At 40.3% G+C, this 18,792-nt stretch overlaps 1 protein-coding gene across 5 annotated transcripts in view; it reads left to right on the top strand.

Moving 5' to 3' along the window:
* arhgef25b (Rho guanine nucleotide exchange factor (GEF) 25b) overlaps positions 1–18,792 on the top strand; it is a 28,173-nt gene that overhangs the window by 5,448 nt on the left and 3,933 nt on the right. For 3 of the 5 annotated variants that reach the window (XM_038697151.1, XM_038697152.1, XM_038697156.1), the window contains 10 exons: positions 11,304–11,626; positions 11,723–11,827; positions 15,743–15,870; positions 16,523–16,589; positions 16,800–16,903; positions 17,102–17,171; positions 18,003–18,092; positions 18,172–18,264; positions 18,411–18,461; positions 18,714–18,791. In XM_038697151.1, coding sequence (XP_038553079.1) covers positions 11,304–11,626; positions 11,723–11,827; positions 15,743–15,870; positions 16,523–16,589; positions 16,800–16,903; positions 17,102–17,171; positions 18,003–18,092; positions 18,172–18,264; positions 18,411–18,461; positions 18,714–18,791 — 1,109 coding nt within the window. Of the gene's footprint in view, positions 1–1,642; positions 2,022–11,303; positions 11,627–11,722; positions 11,828–15,742; positions 15,871–16,522; positions 16,590–16,799; positions 16,904–17,101; positions 17,172–18,002; positions 18,093–18,171; positions 18,265–18,410; positions 18,462–18,713; position 18,792 lie in introns of those variants that run through there. The other 2 variants (XM_038697153.1, XM_038697155.1) reach the window with 2 other exon arrangements.

An 18,792-nucleotide genomic window follows, 5' to 3' on the forward strand; every position in this document is an offset into this window, starting at 1 on the left:
CTTGGTTGTTCTTCTTCCTCACTGACTTTGTCAATGCTTGGGTTCGTATGAGTTTATGCATAAATCTCCTTGAATCACACTACCGGCTGCCACGAGCCTGGACAGCTGTGTTCGGAAGATCATCTAGTCATGAATGCTTAATCTTGGCTTTGAGATTAAATTGGTCTGCCTCCATCCTGTCGGCTCAGTTTGCTGTGTGTCGGGTCTTTCCACATGTTGGTTTTTCCACAGCAGTGGAAAGGCTTTGGTTTTGTAATGACAAAGGAAAGCAGGCAATTGTCTTATAGATTAGAGAATTAGGTTCTTTACCAGTTTTAATAAACATACATGATATATCATCTTTGTTGTTCAGATTAGATTCATTCTGGTGACAGTTTGCATATATTAGGCTGATGGTTGGTGGCAAGCTCAACTAAAGTGATTTTTCTTTCTTAAAATGATCTCGCATATAGAACAAGCAATAAAGAAAGATAAAAAACAAACAAACAAACAAACCCATCTTTGTGTAACAGATACTGTATTTTATCTGCTCTCCTACCCTGTTTATCATCATATCATGACCCCATAAATCTATCCTGTGACTCCTTGGGGGAGTCCTGATCCTCAGGTTGGAAACCACAGACTTGAATTTGGGTGCTTGTTTTGTGTCTTCATCTTGTTGTATGTTAGTGGCTCTTTTCATCATTTAAACTTGCCATATTTTATCTTTATCTTTATTTTATTGCTCTAGCTTGCCGTATGGTTGAAGAGAATATGGACAGATGAGAGTCCACGTTTGAGGCTGTGGTAAAGCACAGGTGCTTTGAGCGGAATGCTAACAGCAGCTAACATGCTCACAATGACAACGCTAACATGCTGATGTTTAGCTGGTATAATGTTTACCATGTTAGATTAGCATGTTAGCCATTTAACATTTTCTAATTAGCACTAAACCAAAAGATACAGCTAAGGTTGAGGGGATAAGGGGTTGGGAGTCATTAGTTTTGCAGGTATTTTGTAAATTCGTAAAAAGTATTGGACACATTTATTTTTACATTTTGACCTGAGTGTTGGGCTAGATGAAAAGTCAAGGGTATCACCTAAGTTATTACAGTTCATCCTGAGGGATACATGGATTTGTAAACCACATTTCATGGAAATCCATCCAGTAGTTGTTGAGACATTTCACTCAAAACCACAAATATCAACCTCATGTTTGTGCTGAGGGAAAAGTCAGGGAATCGCCAAAGTCATAGGGATTAATCCTCTATGATGAATCATATGCCAGTCCAACTGATAGCAGTTGATATTTCAGTTTGGACCCAAGTGTCCACCAACCACCTACATACACTGCCATCCATAGAGCCATGCCACTAAACACTGACTGCAAAATTACCCTGTTGAAAGATTTGCTTATTTCGTGGAAAAGTCATGCGTACAAAAGGTTCACAGAGCAAACACCGAGAAGAGGAGCTGGTGAAGGAGGTGTGAAGAGAGAGCAGGAAAGGGGAGGGTGGAGAAATAAAAGGAGGTGGGACTAGGAATCAGATGCTAGCGAAACAGTGCAGAATGTTAGCTAAAACCCCCATCACAGCCCCTCCCATTCCCTGCCCCTTCTGTCGCTCCGTCACTTTTGGTTCCTCTCATAATCTTTGCCCACTATCTGACCACACAGAGGCTGCAGAGTAGAGAGGAGCACTGTCTCTCTGGTTTTTCTCCTGCTGCTCCTCATATCATGGGAGAGGGGCAGCTTTTTTTCATCCCTGGGGTTTCTACTCAGATTTGGACTATGGAGCTCTCTGTACACTTTTCCTCTCATCTCCTCTGGGTTTTACCACAGGAATAGTTTGTGTGTGTGTATGTGTGTGTGTGTGTGCTTATGTGTGTGTGCATCCAGCATGATGTCTGCCTCTTATAGACTTGAGTCTAGCAACAGGAGTGGATCACCATGAGAGGGGGTCACCACCAGCGAGGGTGTGGGTGTCAGCACCTGTTCAGAAAACTGCTCAGCAAATGTGGCTGCTGCTTTGTTCAAGTTAGAGGTACGTAGACGCTCTGCTCTTCAGGATTTTCACTGCAGCTGTTCTGACTGTAGAGTAGTTGTAGTTGTGCAGTTACAATGTTGTTTGATGCACCACAACCTAACTGTTGCTACTGTACTACTACTATTGAGTGGTGGTTTCACCATCATGGGCTACAACTGTCGACCCTGGTGTTGGTGTCAGATGAGAATTTCCCCTGGATTAGGCATACAAAAGTGTCTGCAAACTTTGCACTGTATGCTGATCATTAATTCTGTGTGACAATACAACAGTGACTATTCCTTTAAATGGGAACTCTGTCTGACTCCACGAAATACCAAGAAAGACTTTCAGAAAGTCTGCTCCAAGATAACAGTCGAAGTATCGTTTGTGGATTTGCAGAAGACAGTTTAATTCATATCGTTTTTCAGGATTCATCTAAATCAGCAGTCTGTGTTTAGAAGTATGTGATACATGTACAAGAACAGCCAGTGATTCATGTCCTAAACAGACTATAAGCCATGCAGTGAAAGAGTCACATCTGGATCTCTGCAGTGTCTCTGAATATGCTGCTGATAAGTGCATGAGTCACTGTCCCAACATTCCCTATTGACCCCCATCACACACTTTTCTTTTCTGTGGAAAAAAAGAAACGAGATTTATGAGGCACAGAAGAGAACAACTTCTTTATGATCTCTACCTGCATCACTGACTATAATTAGATACTGAGATGAAAACATTTGCTTACCTCAGTATCAACTTTTCTGGGGGTGTTTCTGCTGATAATGTTAATTATTTATTCTGCTTAGTTCGACATTATGAGAAAAGAGACATTAAATCAATATAAAATGTCCAGGACTTTCATTGTGGTCCTTGATGAAGACAAGAGCGGTGGCGTCTTTCAAGTAGTGCTAGCTAGCTGATCTAGTAGTCATTAGCTTGCCTACTAAGTAACCAATCACTGATTGATGGTAAGTTTTTTTTCTTATATTACTAATTGATTGGATATCAAAAGAAATAAATAAAGATTAATATTTATTTTTAAACTCTATTTTATTTATTTGATTAACAACATTATTTATTTATGTATTCAGTTATATTTTTGACTAGTATGACTTTTTATAGTCCGTCAATTTTGGGCCTCCCGGCACGAGAGTTTGTGTATTCGTGCAACACAAACTTTACACACTATGAGTACAACAGTACAATAAAGATGTCTCTCTTTTATCTTTTTGTTCCTGCGGAGGGCTTATTCTTTTTTTCATATCAGATGCATTATTGTCTGCTGTTCTATGTGTATGTATGGCAGCATATAAAAACAGAAAGTGATATTCTTAATCTGAACTCCTAATACTGTGACCCTGCTTTAAAGCAAAGGCAGCTGTACGCATGCACACACACACACACACAAATTCGAACATGCACATACATAGACATGCAAACACATCCCATTACTGCCCCGACCCTTAAATCCTCTGTTGTTCCAGTTGCTCGGGGAATGATTACAGAACAGCTCTTCTCTGAGCTGCGCTGCTCTGACAGACCCTGCAAATAGAAGTGTGAAATGTAAAAAATGAAAACAGCCTTGTGTTGAGATGCCTTGCTTTCTCACCTTTTGCCCAGTGCTGTTCTTTTCTTTGAGATTTCCTGTGTGATGTGATGTCAGTATTACTGTTATACAAGGCGTTTTCTTGCCCCCTGACTCTAAAAATACCTTTTTTCTCTATTTGTGAGTCTGTGGATGAGTTTGCTTTGTTTATATAGAAAGCCTAGCAGTCAGGATAGCACAGGCTCTCTGTCTTTCATCTCTTTGTTTCTTATTTCATACATTTTCTATTCTGTGGTTGCTGGGAAGACAAGCCTTTGCTGAACAGCCTGCTGTTCTTATGTGGTTTTGGGGCTCTCTCCTTAGTTTTTGTTGCTTCCTGATCTCACTTCTTATAACTCCTTCATTCTGTGATCGCTCTCATTGAGTGTTTCATTTCCTTTGGCACAATGTCCAAAAGCTATTTATAAAGGCCCAAACACTTCCAGATAAAGGGTGTTTGGGCAACTTGCTTGGAAATCTACTTAAAAGTCCTGCCAACAATCTCACTGTCTCATTACATATACATCACTCTGCCTCCTAAACTGCCATGACTAATAGTCCATTAGCCCACCATTGTGTGAGGTCATCACTGCCAGTATGTGAAGAAGTAAACATGATGGCTAACAAGCCCAACAGTGTTTACTACCACAGAACACCTGCATAGATAGAAGCCTAACTGTAGGCTCAGACGCTTTGCGCTTTTGCATTTGGGTTGTTGTGTGTTTAGCTGGAATATTGTTGTTGAATTTGAACTGAATTTGCATTAAAGCAACAATTAAGACATGTTCCTCTGTCCCTACAGGACAATGTCTCCAGCAGACTCTGAGAACTCACTCTCCTCTTAGGCAACGCAAGTTTATTTGTTACATGCTTTATAAACATCAAACAGGAAATATAGGATAGAAACAATTTTAAGACTGAAAAGAAAAAACAGAGAAACAAATACAAAATAGTCCAAGATGTAAGTGCAACGTGCATAATGATGTTATTATTATAGTGATGAACCCGTTGATGGTTTTATGGCCCACAACTTTACTGTTACTATACAATATTGTCTCCAGCAGGGTTAGTTGACTGTTTTCAGCAAAAAGGTTTAAAAATACCTACTGTACTCTCGCTGTCTAGCACTAAAAGGCAGACAGATAAAGTGATTAGCTGGTGAAAGTAGTGGAGCATTTATTTGCTGAAGAGCCATTTATTTTTCTCAGGAGCTGGTAGAAACCAAAAACAGATCTAAAGATGATTGAATATTTGACTTACATTTGCCAAATATCCAGAATTACAACTTTATATGAATGCAATGTTGCTCTTTGTCTGTTTGCTGTGTAAAAAGGCAAATTTTTGCAAATGCACTTTATTAGGTGGTAATTCTGTAAGTGAATGTTGTTTTCACAACTTTTTGCACTAAACCGTCAGTCAAAGGCAGTGGAAAACATAAACTTTCATTTAGAGGTAACCAAAGTCAGGGAAAGTCTTGTCCTAGTCTGGTCAGTATGTGGTGCAGAGTACTGTAACTAAATGGTGCTTCTTTATGTTTAGTTTGGACTCGGGTGTGTTGAGTTCAATACTCTTCAGTATGTCTGCTCATTGTCGTCCTACTCACTAAACTCAAGCCTGAACTCTGACCTTAACCAGATCTTCAGTGGGGAGAGATGGAGTAGACCGTGATGGTTTCTGAGTGGCAAACAAAAACTATGAGGGGAGTCCACACTATACGAGTGAGAGCCCACATCAGCAGTCGTCTGCTCCGTGGGAAAAAGGAAGTGGTGGCGTGAGCAGTAGACGTCCTGCTACACTGTAAAAACTGTAACTGGGTCAGCTGTCAGCATGCAGGATGTTATCACATGTGATATGAAGGGATATTAACCATAATCATTCTTGTCATAGTTTACTAGCAACTATGACCTAGTTGACCTAATAATAGTTTAGGTCACAGACGCTAAGAGCAGAAAGACTGAGCAAACCAGAGGCATGACACTTATTATATATTATATTGATATCTGTACACGTATTTCCACATAAATGAACCATTCTCCAGTGGATACCAGGTAGCCTTAGAGGTAATAGTTAGCAGCAGCAAAATCAGTCGGAAGCAGCAATGTTTTAAAGTGGAAGGCTGGTTGGAGGTGCATTTTGATTACAAGGCAGTGCAGGCCAATGACTGACAGGATAACAAGCTGTTAGTAGCAGCATTTGAATGTATCGGGTAGGATAGATTAGGACTAACTAACCTTAAGCCACATTCTGCATTTGTACAAACCTTTTTCCCGAGGCTTTTTAAAGTGACACCATATGTAATGTCACATTTCATACCTACATGTTCAAAAGTCTTCTCTCATGTGCAGGAATGAAACCACTCATTAGTTTAATGTGAAGCAAAGAAGATGGCACATTTACATGTGTGTGTGTGTGTGTGCGTGTGCGTGTGCACTTTTAATTCTTTTAATCTGTCACTCTCCCGGATTGATAAACTGTGCTTCAACCATGTTTAGGAGTCAGTGAATGCAGACTACATGAAAGTGGCTGATTTGTAGTCTTTGGGATGACAGCGGGGTGGAGTAATAGCCTTGGCAGTTTTCCAAAACGATGTGAAGACGGCCGTTTTAGCCCAAAATGACTGGATTTGATTGTAATAATGATGATTTCATTCATCGGCACGCACAGAATATGAATCACCAACAGTAATCACCTCCTATATACAGACAAATACAGGCCTGGCACGTACCATCATGCTTACACATGTCATCATGCTGTTCGAAGCTGCGCTCCGACAGCATCTCAATAATTCCTGCTGTTGCTGACCATGACCATTTATGGGGTTTAGTGGGGGAAGATGTAGTTAACTGTCTCCCAACCATCTGCTCTGAAAGAGAGAGTGAGACAGAGAGAGAAAGAGAGAGACATCCATGATGTAAAGTAGGTCATGGAAGCGGCACTCTCTCTCCCATCAGAGCCACCTAAGCACAAATACAGTATATATTCTTCATCTCAGTTAATTATTAATACACTGTGGCTATAGTGATTCTATAGATTCTATATTGATTCTATAGGGCTTTAGAGATGGTACCAATTACACACAATATCACATATCGCATTATATTGTCCGTCCATGACTACTGCTACCAAGTTTTACTCAAACAGTCAAACTGCCACTTAGGGATGCACAGATCAATACTGCAGTATCGATAGTTCAATACTCACTTGGTATCAATTCCTTTAAAGAAATAGCAATAATAACAAAAATTATATGAACACAGAAGTTGGGTGTCTGCATCACTTCCAAACAAGTTCAGAACTTTTGTATAATGCTTGTGACAATAATTAGCCCTGACATATTTAGCTGACCCGTGTCACATGATTGTAGTAACCTATGTGACATGAGAAACAAGCGTGCAGCCTTTGTCTGTCCAAAGAAGCATTGAGAAAACAAAACAAAAAACAGCATCATGCAGCTGCACATAGTCGCACCTACTGCATTAAAAAGTGTGAGAGAAAGGCAGAAAGGAAACATAGCGTGATGTCACTACTTTTTACCTCTTGATTACAATACAGATAGATTCAGTATTAGTGACAAGAAAGTGCCACATAGTTCAAATCATGGTCTGTTTAAGAAGATGAGGAAGTGCACATGTGCATGTTTTATGTTGTTGGTACTTAAATTTATTTCATTTATATTTATAATTAACAGAGAACATAAATGTTTTAAACTTTCATTTAGAGGTAGCCAAAGTTAGGGAAATTCCCATATCTTCTGGAAGTCTGGTCAGTCTCTGTGGTACTGTAACTAAATGGTGCTTCTTCATGTGAAACTGGTGTATTGAGTTCAATACTCTTCAGTATGTGTATTCATTGTCATCCTACTCACTAAACTCTGACCTGAACCATAACCATTCATTGAGGGGAGATGGAGTAGACACACGTTTTATGTTGTTGGTACTTAAATTTATTTTATTTACATTTATAATTATTTTGACTATTATTTAATCACAGTATTTCTGTAGTATTTTTAACATTTATTAGCACAAACATTTTATTAAATTGTACTTATGTTTGCTTTTGTAATAATATTGCTTTTGTGTAATGTGTATGTATATATAAATGGGCATTGTTGGACAGAAATTAAACTGGATTGTTTTAACAGAAACAGTAAAATACATCTCTCCACATGTCTAGGACAGGTGACAGGTGTGTCATGTTTAGCCACAGTGTTGTGTGATTTGCTGGCAGAGCCGCCAGAGCCTCATGGCAACAGACAGGCTTACTATCAGAGAGCCTGACCCTTTGCTAATGTTTTGGTCCCATTTTCTGCCATCTCTTTCCATCTGGGTAGGTGTGTTGTCTGAGAGAATCAAACCTCATCCAACTTTAATCCAGCCATGAATCTGTAAAATAATTTGTGTTCACCTTCATGATCACCTACATGACTGACAATCTACTTGAATCTGCTGCAGTGATATGTGAAAATGGTCACATAAAATTATTTTCCTAAAATCAAAGTTAGACCTAACAAACTTCCAATTAACATTCACTATTCGCTATTTTCATGAGAAGAAAGTTTATAAGAAGAATATGTTTGTGTAATGTGGATGTCCTTAAAGGCTGCATGCAAGGATGCATTCACAGCATGCGTGCTTGTAGCCACTGCTGACACTCCCTGCAGTCCGGATGGTGGTCCAGCTGTTGCTCTGTGGGAAAATGACACATTACATAAGTGTCTCAAATAAACATGACTAGCTGAGTCGCTCATTTCAGCGGTGGTTTGGACGTCACAATGACCATTATGCACCATTAAGGGTCACTTCATAGAAAATGCTGATGTATTTGTAGAAACACCTGCAGTGGGTGCACTTGTTCCAACAGATGGTAAAAGGTTGTTAGTGGTCCTGTATGACCTGACCTTGATAGATAGAGAGATAGATAGATAGATAGATATCTCTCTCTCTCCACTGTGTCTGTGCTGCAGCCTGCTGGTGGAGCATGTTAGTAAACTGTAACGTTACACCATCAGTTTGATGGTTCCCATTTTTAAAAAGGGCGACCGGGCGGTGTGTGCTCCAGTTGTTGGGTTGTCACACTGCTCAGCCTCCCTGGAAAAGTTTATTCCAGGGGGCTGGAAAGCAGGCTCTGACTGATTGTCAAACTTCAGATTCAGAAGGGGCAATGCTGGTTCCATCCTGGTCGTGGAAAGGGGACAGACTCTTTACCCTTAGGGTGGGGGTGGGGGTGGGGGTTTGCCCAGGCTTATGACCACGTCCCCTGTGGAGCCCTGTGGAGGGTGCTGCAAGAGCATGTGGTACTGGGACCATTGCTACGAGCCATCCGGTGCTTATATTAGTGGGGTGAAAGCTGTTTCTATGTAGCTGTGTATCTTGGCAGGAAGTTAAAGACATTTTCAGTGGGTGTTTGGCTCCCCCAGGGTGGTCCGTTGTCACAGATTCTGCTTGTGATTTTCATAGATAGGATCTGAAGGCGCAACAGGAGGCCAGGGGAGCGTCCGGTTTGGGGACCTCAGAATCACTCCTCTGCTTTTTGCAGATGATGTGGTTCTGTTGGGTTTATCAGACCGTGATCATCAGCACAGACTGGGAGAGTTTGCAATCAAATGTGAAGCAGTTGGGGTGAGAGTCAGCGCCTTCAGAAAATGAAGGATTAGGAGTGAGTTGCCACCGCAAGTGAAGGGGTTCAAATATCTCAGGGTCTTGTTCTTGATTGAGGGTTTAATGGAGCTTGACATCTAAAAGTAGACTTTTCCTCTAGCACCATCATCAAAACGAGTCCAATCCTATTGTTGATGACTTAATACCTGCAAAACTTATGACATTCACATGCTAACACGCTAAACTAAGATAGTGAACATGGTAAACATGATACCTGCCTAACATGTTACCATGCTAAAATTAGCTTTAAGCCACTAGTATGGCTGTAGACTCTTGTTTCCCAATGAAAAAATGTCTTCTCTTCATTAATTATTTGATTGCTTATATATTTTTCAATTTCGCAATTTTCTGGATTACTACCTGCCTAAACTGAGCAAACAGTCACAATATCACACTGACTCAAACCTCTGCCAAGAAAAAACAGACACAGATAACACAAGAACACACACTCCCCGACCCTTCCCTCTTAATCATCCCATTATAGAAATGAGTTTGTGTTGTTTGATCCATGAGTGGAGTACCAGGCGATGAATTAGTTTAATTACAGTCTTATTTGAACCAGTCTACTTTACATGTCTAGATTGTTTTGTAGGAGACTGAACTTTTGTCTGACAGTCAGCTCAATGTACCAGCATATTAACATGATAAATATACAGCACATGACTTTGAATAAAATCATCACCAATGTCATAAACAGTGAACTTAATATTTGCCAGTCCCCACGAAATAAAAGCAAAGCTGAAGTGGAGCGGAAAGAAAAACACATTATTTAGTATTTTAGTGTCAATATGGTGTGTTGTTTAATAGCAGTATCAGGCCTTTTTGGCAAACGGCTGACCCAGATTTCCACTGGCTTCTTGAAAGCTTGTTATTGTGATTACAGCTTACATAAATGTGCTGACAGGGAATAGTGGCTTCTGGGAAGAGTCCAAAACGACAAAATGGGGCTCCTGAAAGATTCCACTTTGCTACGATCAGCAGAACAGAGTGAAATGTTAATGTTAGGGTGCTTGATTAAAACAGCGTGGTTGAGGATTAGGTACCAGTTTCCATAGTCATGAGGCTTAAAGCTGGAAACAAGATCCAGCTGTGGCGTAAAAGGGTGTCAGCTCCAGAGTTTGTCCAGCCTGAGTTGTAGAAAGAATGAGGGCAGCTCAGTGCAGACATGATGGGTTCAGTTGTGACTGAGTTTCAGTCACATAATCTACTGAGGACAGGAAAAAAAAAATTCAGATTGTATCCTTTAAATGCATCATTAAGTACCTAAATTATATTTTATGTTTTAATCAGGTACTCATATTCATTTATCAACAAAGAAAGTAACAAAAGAACAGGTTTACATTTGAACCTACAAGTACAATTATGAGGTAGTTATATTTATTTTTTACATTTCATGCTTCATCACTACATTTCAAAGAGACATTTTTCACTATATTTACTTGACCACTATAGCTACATATGCTGGTAATTTTATAGTCAAATTATATTTTTTTGTAAAAATAGTATTTGTCTTATTGATCTCCATCTCTTCATTAGATTCAGGCCATTGTTGTATGTTGTATTTCTGACCAGAGCTCCGCTGTGCTCAGCTGATGAAATTGCTAATAATGTCTGAGTCAATACATTAAAAAAAATTCAAAACATACAAAAAAGCCTTCCATGTTCAGTTATGATTTTTTTAACTGCCTCTATACTGCAGCATTGTTTCTTACACAGCTTAGTAAAAGAGCTGCAAATACAAATCAAATCAAACAAATCAGTTTTCCTTTTTAGACAATGTAGTACAATTACATACAGTCAAGCTGCAGTATATAATTTCCTCTTAAATTAGTTCTCACAAAGAGTCCTTCCTCTGATCTGTTCTTGTGTTTATAATGATTTAGCACCGGTAGCTACAGTAGCTGCAGCTACTAAACTTACAGTTAGGGCTTAACACAGGAAATTGAACAACATTTTTGTGCAGAAATCTGTCTGCAGCATCTGACCTGAGAGGATGTACCCCACAATTAGCTGCTGTACGTTAACCCAATCCTTTGCCCTCTTTCTCTCTCTCTGCAGCAGAGTCTTACTCTGTGGCGGGCAGTGACGGCAGTATCCCCCCATCAGTGGTCTCTGTGCCCCACCAGGCCTCAGGCAGCTCCAGCCCCTGCTCACACTCCTCGTCTGGAGGATCACGGCACCCTGTCAGCGCCCTCAAGAAATGGCTCACCAATCCCGTCCGCAAGCTGAGCTCTGATGCCAGAGGAGGAGCGGGAAAGGTCGAGAAGCAGATGAACAGTTCAGACGAGAGGCAGCCGCCTTCGTTCCTTTCCCGCAATGAAACTCAGCCAAGGCCTCTGGACCTGCACAACACCTACACCATCCTCACCTCTGGAGATACAGTGAGACTTAAAGACAGGCACACGGACTTCATTTATCCCTCCTAAACATGTTTTTATACTGTTTTTTGTAATGGTTGTTGTGTTTGTGTTGTACAGGTGTGGAAAGACGGTCTGTTGAGTCCAGCAACTCCTTCACCTACACAGCCATCCTGTCAGGGCTACTTATCTGACCTCCTGCAAGGCAGAGACACACAGAGTCTAGTAATGTATCTATTCTATTCTATTTTTCTATTCTGTCCTATGTCATTCTATTCTATTTTATCTTTTTCTATTCTATGGGTGCGTCCCGATCGCCTAGTAGTTCCCTGCTAAGTGGACTGCACAGGGTATTCAGCCATTTTAAGTAAGATTCCAATCCGTAGGAAGCAACACATGCTCACTTCAAAGGGAACTGTTAACTGTGTAGGGAAGAACTGAACAACAGTTCATCAGTTTGCCGGAAGTTGACAAGTGAGATTATCCATCAGCCTTTGTGCATCATAGGAGACAATGGAGAAAACTAACAATGGAGCAGACAACAAGGATGTGACGGCCATATTGGTGACGTTGCAGGAAGGACTGTTTATGCACACTGTGGATCAGAACGCACCCTATTTGTTTGTTGTATTGTGTGTTAAATTATATACAATTGTTTTCTATACAATTACAAAATATTCTAGTCAATGTTGATCTACTCTGTTCTACTCTATTATGAATATTATAATCATATTACAAGTTACCAACGAATAGTAGTGGCTACTAACAGCGAAGAAACTGCATGACTCAACAAAAGCCAAAGAAAGCCAAACAAAATTAAGATATAACAAGAACTAAAGAACTAGAAAACTGAATTATATGAAAAAAGAATTGATCAAATCTTGTAGACAGTTGTGGTGTGCAAAAAGTTGGTGAAGATATAAAACATTAGTTATTACTGCAATGATATGAAATTACACATTGTATAAAATATTAACTACAGTAGTTGACCAGGCAGAGTAGTTGTGTAAACACAAATGAACCATGAATAATGCACACTATACAAGTGCTCTCACCACTGAGTTCTTAACTCCCCTCACAGTTATTGTAATTATTTAAATGAAGCCTCTCTCATCATCAAACCTTTTGGGAATGCAGGTCTCATGAGTTAATGATGTATAAATGATTGACACACATACACTTAGCTCACACTGAAACTATGAATTATAAACATTCACATGTCCTTCTACATCCTGCTCAGCTGCATTAGCATGTGAAAGGATTCTTATTAGCACATGTCTTTTGACTTCCACCAATTGTGCCAAATTAATTTTTCACATTTTGCTCAATATCTTGTGAGCGTGCACACACAAACACATACTACTTTCTGGTAACCCTACTGTACTGAGTACTCTTTGAAAGTTCCTGTGGAGTGGAATCAATCCTGTGGACTTTTCTAGAAAGCATCTGGAAATAATCAACTAGCCAAACAGTCTATAACAGGCTGAAACAGGTTCAGGGTTGCTGGGTGAGGAGTGCACTCACGACACCCAAGCGGCCCAACAATAAAGATCAAATTAGTCAAAAGGAACTCCAGGGCCGCCGGCTGTACGTGAACATAAATACTGGTGTTGGCTGTTGGACTGGTAAGGGAACAGGCTTACGGCATGAACCTGTCGCTCTTGGTCTCCTTTCTTTCTTGCCGTGTCAAGCTGGTCAGGACTGGCGGTCCTTGATTAGCAGTTTCTTTTAGACACTGAAGATGCGGACAAAGCTTTGTAGTATCTCCCGTCACATGGGCAATCACTTCCAACTGCTCAGGGGTCTCTCTCTTTGTAGCAGCGCTGATACACCTGAGTCAGCCCACCTATCAACAGCCCGTAGCTTAAACCATAAAAATACAAAGGATGTCGCTACAGTACGCCAAAATTAGAAGAAGAAGGCAAGGTGAGAAACAGTCTTGTTAGAAAGTTCTCTAGTAGTCGAGTTACACAAGCTTAGATAGAGATAAGAAGAATTTTTAAAGGGTTGAATAAAAAATAATTACACCCAAAAAATACATTGTCCTGCTTGATGAATAACTGTCCTGTTTCTCAGTCTAATGGACTATATTATTCCAGAGACACCTGCACCTTTATGTTTACTTTGGCTCCTCAACCCTTTTTTATTTTTTTCCTGCCCAGGTCAGAGTAAACAAAAGGCCTGATCATCTGTTTACAGTGTGATATTTTGTGTTGGCTTTTTCCCCTTCATGCTGAGAGTTAGTCAAGAATATTGATACCACTGTCATTCCTTTATGGTGAATATAAAACTACACCTATTTGCCAGTTAGCTTACAGCTTAAAAACTGGAAACAGCTGTCTACAAGCACCTCAGAAGCTCACTAATTAACATGTTACATCTTAAATCTTCTTGTTTAATCTGAGCGAAAAAACGTATAAAAATGAAAATTCACTATTTAACGAATTACGTGAGGGACGGAGTCCCAGACTTAACCCTCTGTAAAAATGCAAATTGTATTTTTTACATGTCGTGTGTTTAACCTCCTTTAACCTCCTTTTCAGAGGAGCTAATGGATTTGTAGCTGTACAGTAAGAGAGGAGGAAACATTTAGTGTAACAAGCAAGCTAATCTCTGCAGTTTAAATGGCTGCTGACTGGTGGATCAGAACCAGAGTGGAGACGGAGTTTGCATCAGCCTCAGATGTTTTTCATAGGTAGGATGTCTGCTCAGTGATGAGAGCGGTCGGCTCAAAGAGAGCGAGAGCAATAAAATACTGACCCTGGGGGGGAAAAAGAAGAAAATAAACAGAAGTGCATATTTTACCTACAATATGACTCAACAGAAGGATTATTGTCTAGTGCACTGGGGCAGAGAACAAAATGTGGTGAGGCCACAGTATGTCAAGAGGATTACAGTCAAATTCACATTAGATTATACTGCTTTTAGCTGAGGAGTGACATGCCATGGTCAGTTACCCCAACCTTTTTTATCTGACCTGAATTGTGCAAATGTTGCACATTACTCACCTTCATCTGTCAGGCCTGATTCTAATTTTCCAAATTTCTCTGCCCAACAGTCTCTTCAGTGGCAAGGAGAGACATTAAAAAGTGATTATTACTCTCAGGTTACATGGGATTTGGTGGTGGCATGACTTTCCAAAAGGGGTCCAAGGAATTGCTCTAATGAAGGATTAGGACTGATTCATCTTGTTGTTTTTCTACAGATGTGCTGGCTGGGTAGGGGAAGCTCCAGATGAAGCTTAATGATTTGAGTTTGTGTGGTTGATGCCCAACTCAAACTGCGTTTGGAAGTAGTACTCAAATTCTTTACCTAAGTACAAGTACCAATACAACAACTGAAGGATACTCCAAATCCTGCATTTAAACTACTTAAGTACAAGTACAGAAGTACCAGCCAAATGTAGTTAAAGTATCAAAAGTATAAACATAATACAGAGAAATGGGCCCCTGTGACATTATTAGATTATTTATTCTCATGCATCAATGTGTAAGAAGCATTTTAGTATTGTAGCTGGTTGTGGTCAGTCCCGTGGTTCCCAACCTAGGGGTTGGACCCCTCCATAGGGTCACAAGATAAACCTGAGGGGTTGTGAGGTAAATGCTAAATGACTGCATTTAAGACAAGATAATCCTTAATTATTACATTTGGGTGTTTCAGCAGCACAAGGGCAGAAATAAGTACACAAAAATAGAGAAACTTAAAAAATTAAATAACCAAAATTATATAAAATAAAATAAGAAAAGAGCAATTAAACTCAAAACTCAATGCAATAACGTCTAAAACAAAGTTACATAGTGGTGTGAGTACATGACTCTCATTCATCCATTCTCACATGCCGATGGCGGCGAAGTGCTGGACCATAAGGACACCTAGCCAGCCTTGTGATTAGTGGACAACACACTTTAGCACTAAAGCCACAGCTGCCACACTGTGATGATTACTGGGAGAGTAAAAAATGCTCTGCTACACATATTTGTATTCATATTTCTCACTTTTCGGTGTTCTTTGCTTTTTTTGGGAAATAATGAATATAATTACCTCTTTACCTCAAAATAAAAACCAAGATGTAAAATCTTTAGATGTAATATGTTACACTGATGTTACCAAAAGCTGTACTGTCTTGTTTGTGTGTTTTAGAGTCAAAAATCCAGCATCAACACTCTCCAGTGGGAAGACGGCTGCACTGTGACTGATGACTCAGCCAGCCAGTGGTCTGCTACAGTGGACAGCGAAGAGGAGAGAAACATTGCCTTAGAGAAAAGCATGTAGGTGTTGACCTCTGCATTTTGGGAAATACAATTATTCGCTTTCTTAAACTGTTAGATGAGAAGATTGACCACTTTAATGTCTGTACCATATATATGAAGCTACAGCCATCAGATGGTTAACTTAGCTTAGCATAAAGACTAGGAACAGGGGGGAAAGCTTGCCTGGCCCTGTGCAAAGGTAACAAAATCGGTTCAGCACCTCTGAAGGTCACTGTGGATTTTCGAGGGGTTATGTGGCTGGGAAAAGCGACATCCTGTCTTGTCACTGTGACATTGCCATGCAACCAGCAGAGACTCCAGGAAGTCACTGCACTCGGCAAATTGTCCTTTTTACACTTCAGTTTTTGTACAGATTCAACAAACAAGATATAATGTATTCATTAGTGAGCTTTAGGTGCTGGAAGGCAGATTTTGTTACCTCTGCACAGAGCCAGTTCCACCTGTTTCAGGTCTTTATACTAAGCTAAACATCTCCTGGCTGTACTGTCATATTCAGCTTGTCATACCTTCTCATATAGCTAAAAATATTTCGCAAAATGTCAAACTTCCTTTAACATGTATATACATTTCTGATTTACATTCTGCCAAAATGTAAACGTTTATTTATATTTTTGAATTTGCTCTTTCAAAATGTCTCTCTCTCTCTTAGATATGTGCTGACTGAGCTGATAGAGACAGAAAGGCTGTATGTGGAAGATCTTGGACTCATAGTTCAGGTGTGTCTCTCCTCCAGCCTTTAAATAATATGCTTATGACATTTATACAAGACATGACTAAGATTCCTTCATCTGCAACATATATGTCTTAAACTGAAAGAGACATTTTTATTTTCCATCTGGAAACCTCTGATGTGGTTATTAATGCGCGAGTGTGTGTGTGTGTGTGTGTGTGTGTGTGTGTGCGTGCGTGCGTGCGTGCGTGCTTAGGGCTACATGACCACCATGGCCAATCAGGGAATTCCAGAGGACATGAAAGGGAAGGACAGGATTGTGTTTGGAAACATCCACCAGATCTACGACTGGCATAAGGAGTGAGTCAGTGACGTCTCATCTGTCTTTTCCCCCATCATCATCCCCCCAAACATTTTTTTCTGAGCTCCTCATGTTTCATGGTGGTTCAGTTTGTGTCATGTTCCCAGCGGCTGTTTGTTTCCTGCCTCTGTGTGTGTGTGTGTGTGTTTGGCTGCATGACTGTTCCTGCCTGACCTTCTCCGCTTCGTGTCACACAGTTATTTCCTGGGAGAGCTGGAGAAATGTGTGGTTGAACCAGACAGCCTGGCCCACCTCTTCATCAAACACGTGAGTCTACAGATCAGTGAGTAACTGTGAATGAGATGTTTCTTTTTCCATATCTCTGCGTGTTTCCAGTTTGGCTGAAGGTTGCAGCTGTCTCACAGATCAGAACTCTGACTATGTGTAAGGCCTTGGTCTGCTGCCCTTCCAGATGTGTTCTCATCTTGCAGATTAGTTGTCTGCAGGTGCAGAATAAACACTCCTGTAATCATGTTTGACTAAAAAGCTCTCAAAGCCGGTAATCATTGTTAAAGATGCTCCTCAGAGACCACGCTGTGTGTGAAAATGAGCTGGAATTACAGATCTCAGAGCCCTACAAAAGTTGTTCACCCCTACCTTGAAGTTTTTCATGTGTAGTTTTACACTAAACTCTAACAGCTGAATTGAAAGACACTGATTCATAGTTTAAATATAGTAAAACATGAAAAATTAATTCTTTTTATTGGCTTGGTTCGTATCAGTATCTGTATGTAGTCTTGTTACAGCAGAAGAATAAACTACTGGAGAAAAAGGGGGGGAAATACTTTGACTTGTGCGGCTTTTCCAGCTCAGCTTCTCTATCCACTTCACTCAGTGTAGTACAGCATGCCTAATTAAGCCACGGCAAATCAAACCATTCTTTCTCAGCCACTGGAACTATTTAATGAGGCGAAGGTCCTGCTCTGATTTAACAAAAGACTCGAGGGGAAGGGCAACACAACTAAACTGAAAGTCGGAGGAGCTCAGAAGGTTAATTCTTTGTCTGGCCATTCTTCAACACTATCCCTCACACACAGTTTATTTGGAATAATTGTCACCTGACCTCCCTCTCTCTCTCTTAAATTGTTACATTTCCAGGAACGGCGTCTTCACATGTATGTGGTTTACTGTCAGAACAAACCCAAATCAGAGCACATTGTCTCTGAGTACATTGAGACCTACTTTGAGGTGAGTTTATAACAGCTTATACACTGGAGCTCCTTAAAGACTTTATACTTATAACGCTCTGTTTTTTGTCACCTGACAGGATCTCAGGCAGCAGTTGGGTCACAGGCTGCAGCTCAACGATCTGCTCATCAAACCCGTTCAGAGGATCATGAAGTATCAGCTACTGCTGAAGGTTTGCTGTTCAACATGACTATGTATCTGCAAGCATGGCACTGTAACATACTATTATTACTTTTACATTGTTTGAATTACAACATAAGTATGAAATATGATCGCATTATTTTTCTCAATAAACCTCTCTCTGACTGGCAACCCCAGGACTTCCTGAAGTACTACAGGAAAGCAGGAAGGGATGTTGAGGAGCTGCAGGTACGAGCTTGTTACTGAATGTGGAAACTGGTGTTCCTAATATTTTGTCCACCTTTATTGTATCAATGAGGGTAGGCCTCTCTGTATGACACAATACAGTTCAACACCACAAACTGCAGCCTCCAAAACTGTTGGATCAACCTCTCTAAAACAAAAAGTGAATATAACGGGCGACTGCGTGTAGTATTCTGAGTCTGTATATCATAAAATTTTGTCTTCACTGATTTTCATCCATCCAATTTCTCCCAACAGAGTGCGGTGGAGGTGATGTGTTTTGTGCCAAAACGCTGTAATGATATGATGAATGTGGGCAGGCTCCAAGGTTTTGAGG

Source organism: Micropterus salmoides, unplaced genomic scaffold, assembly GCF_014851395.1.
Source record: "Micropterus salmoides isolate LMB-PRFRI ecotype aquatic unplaced genomic scaffold, ASM1485139v1 Ms_hic_scaffold_4, whole genome shotgun sequence".
Lineage (NCBI taxonomy): Eukaryota > Metazoa > Chordata > Actinopteri > Centrarchiformes > Centrarchidae > Micropterus > Micropterus salmoides.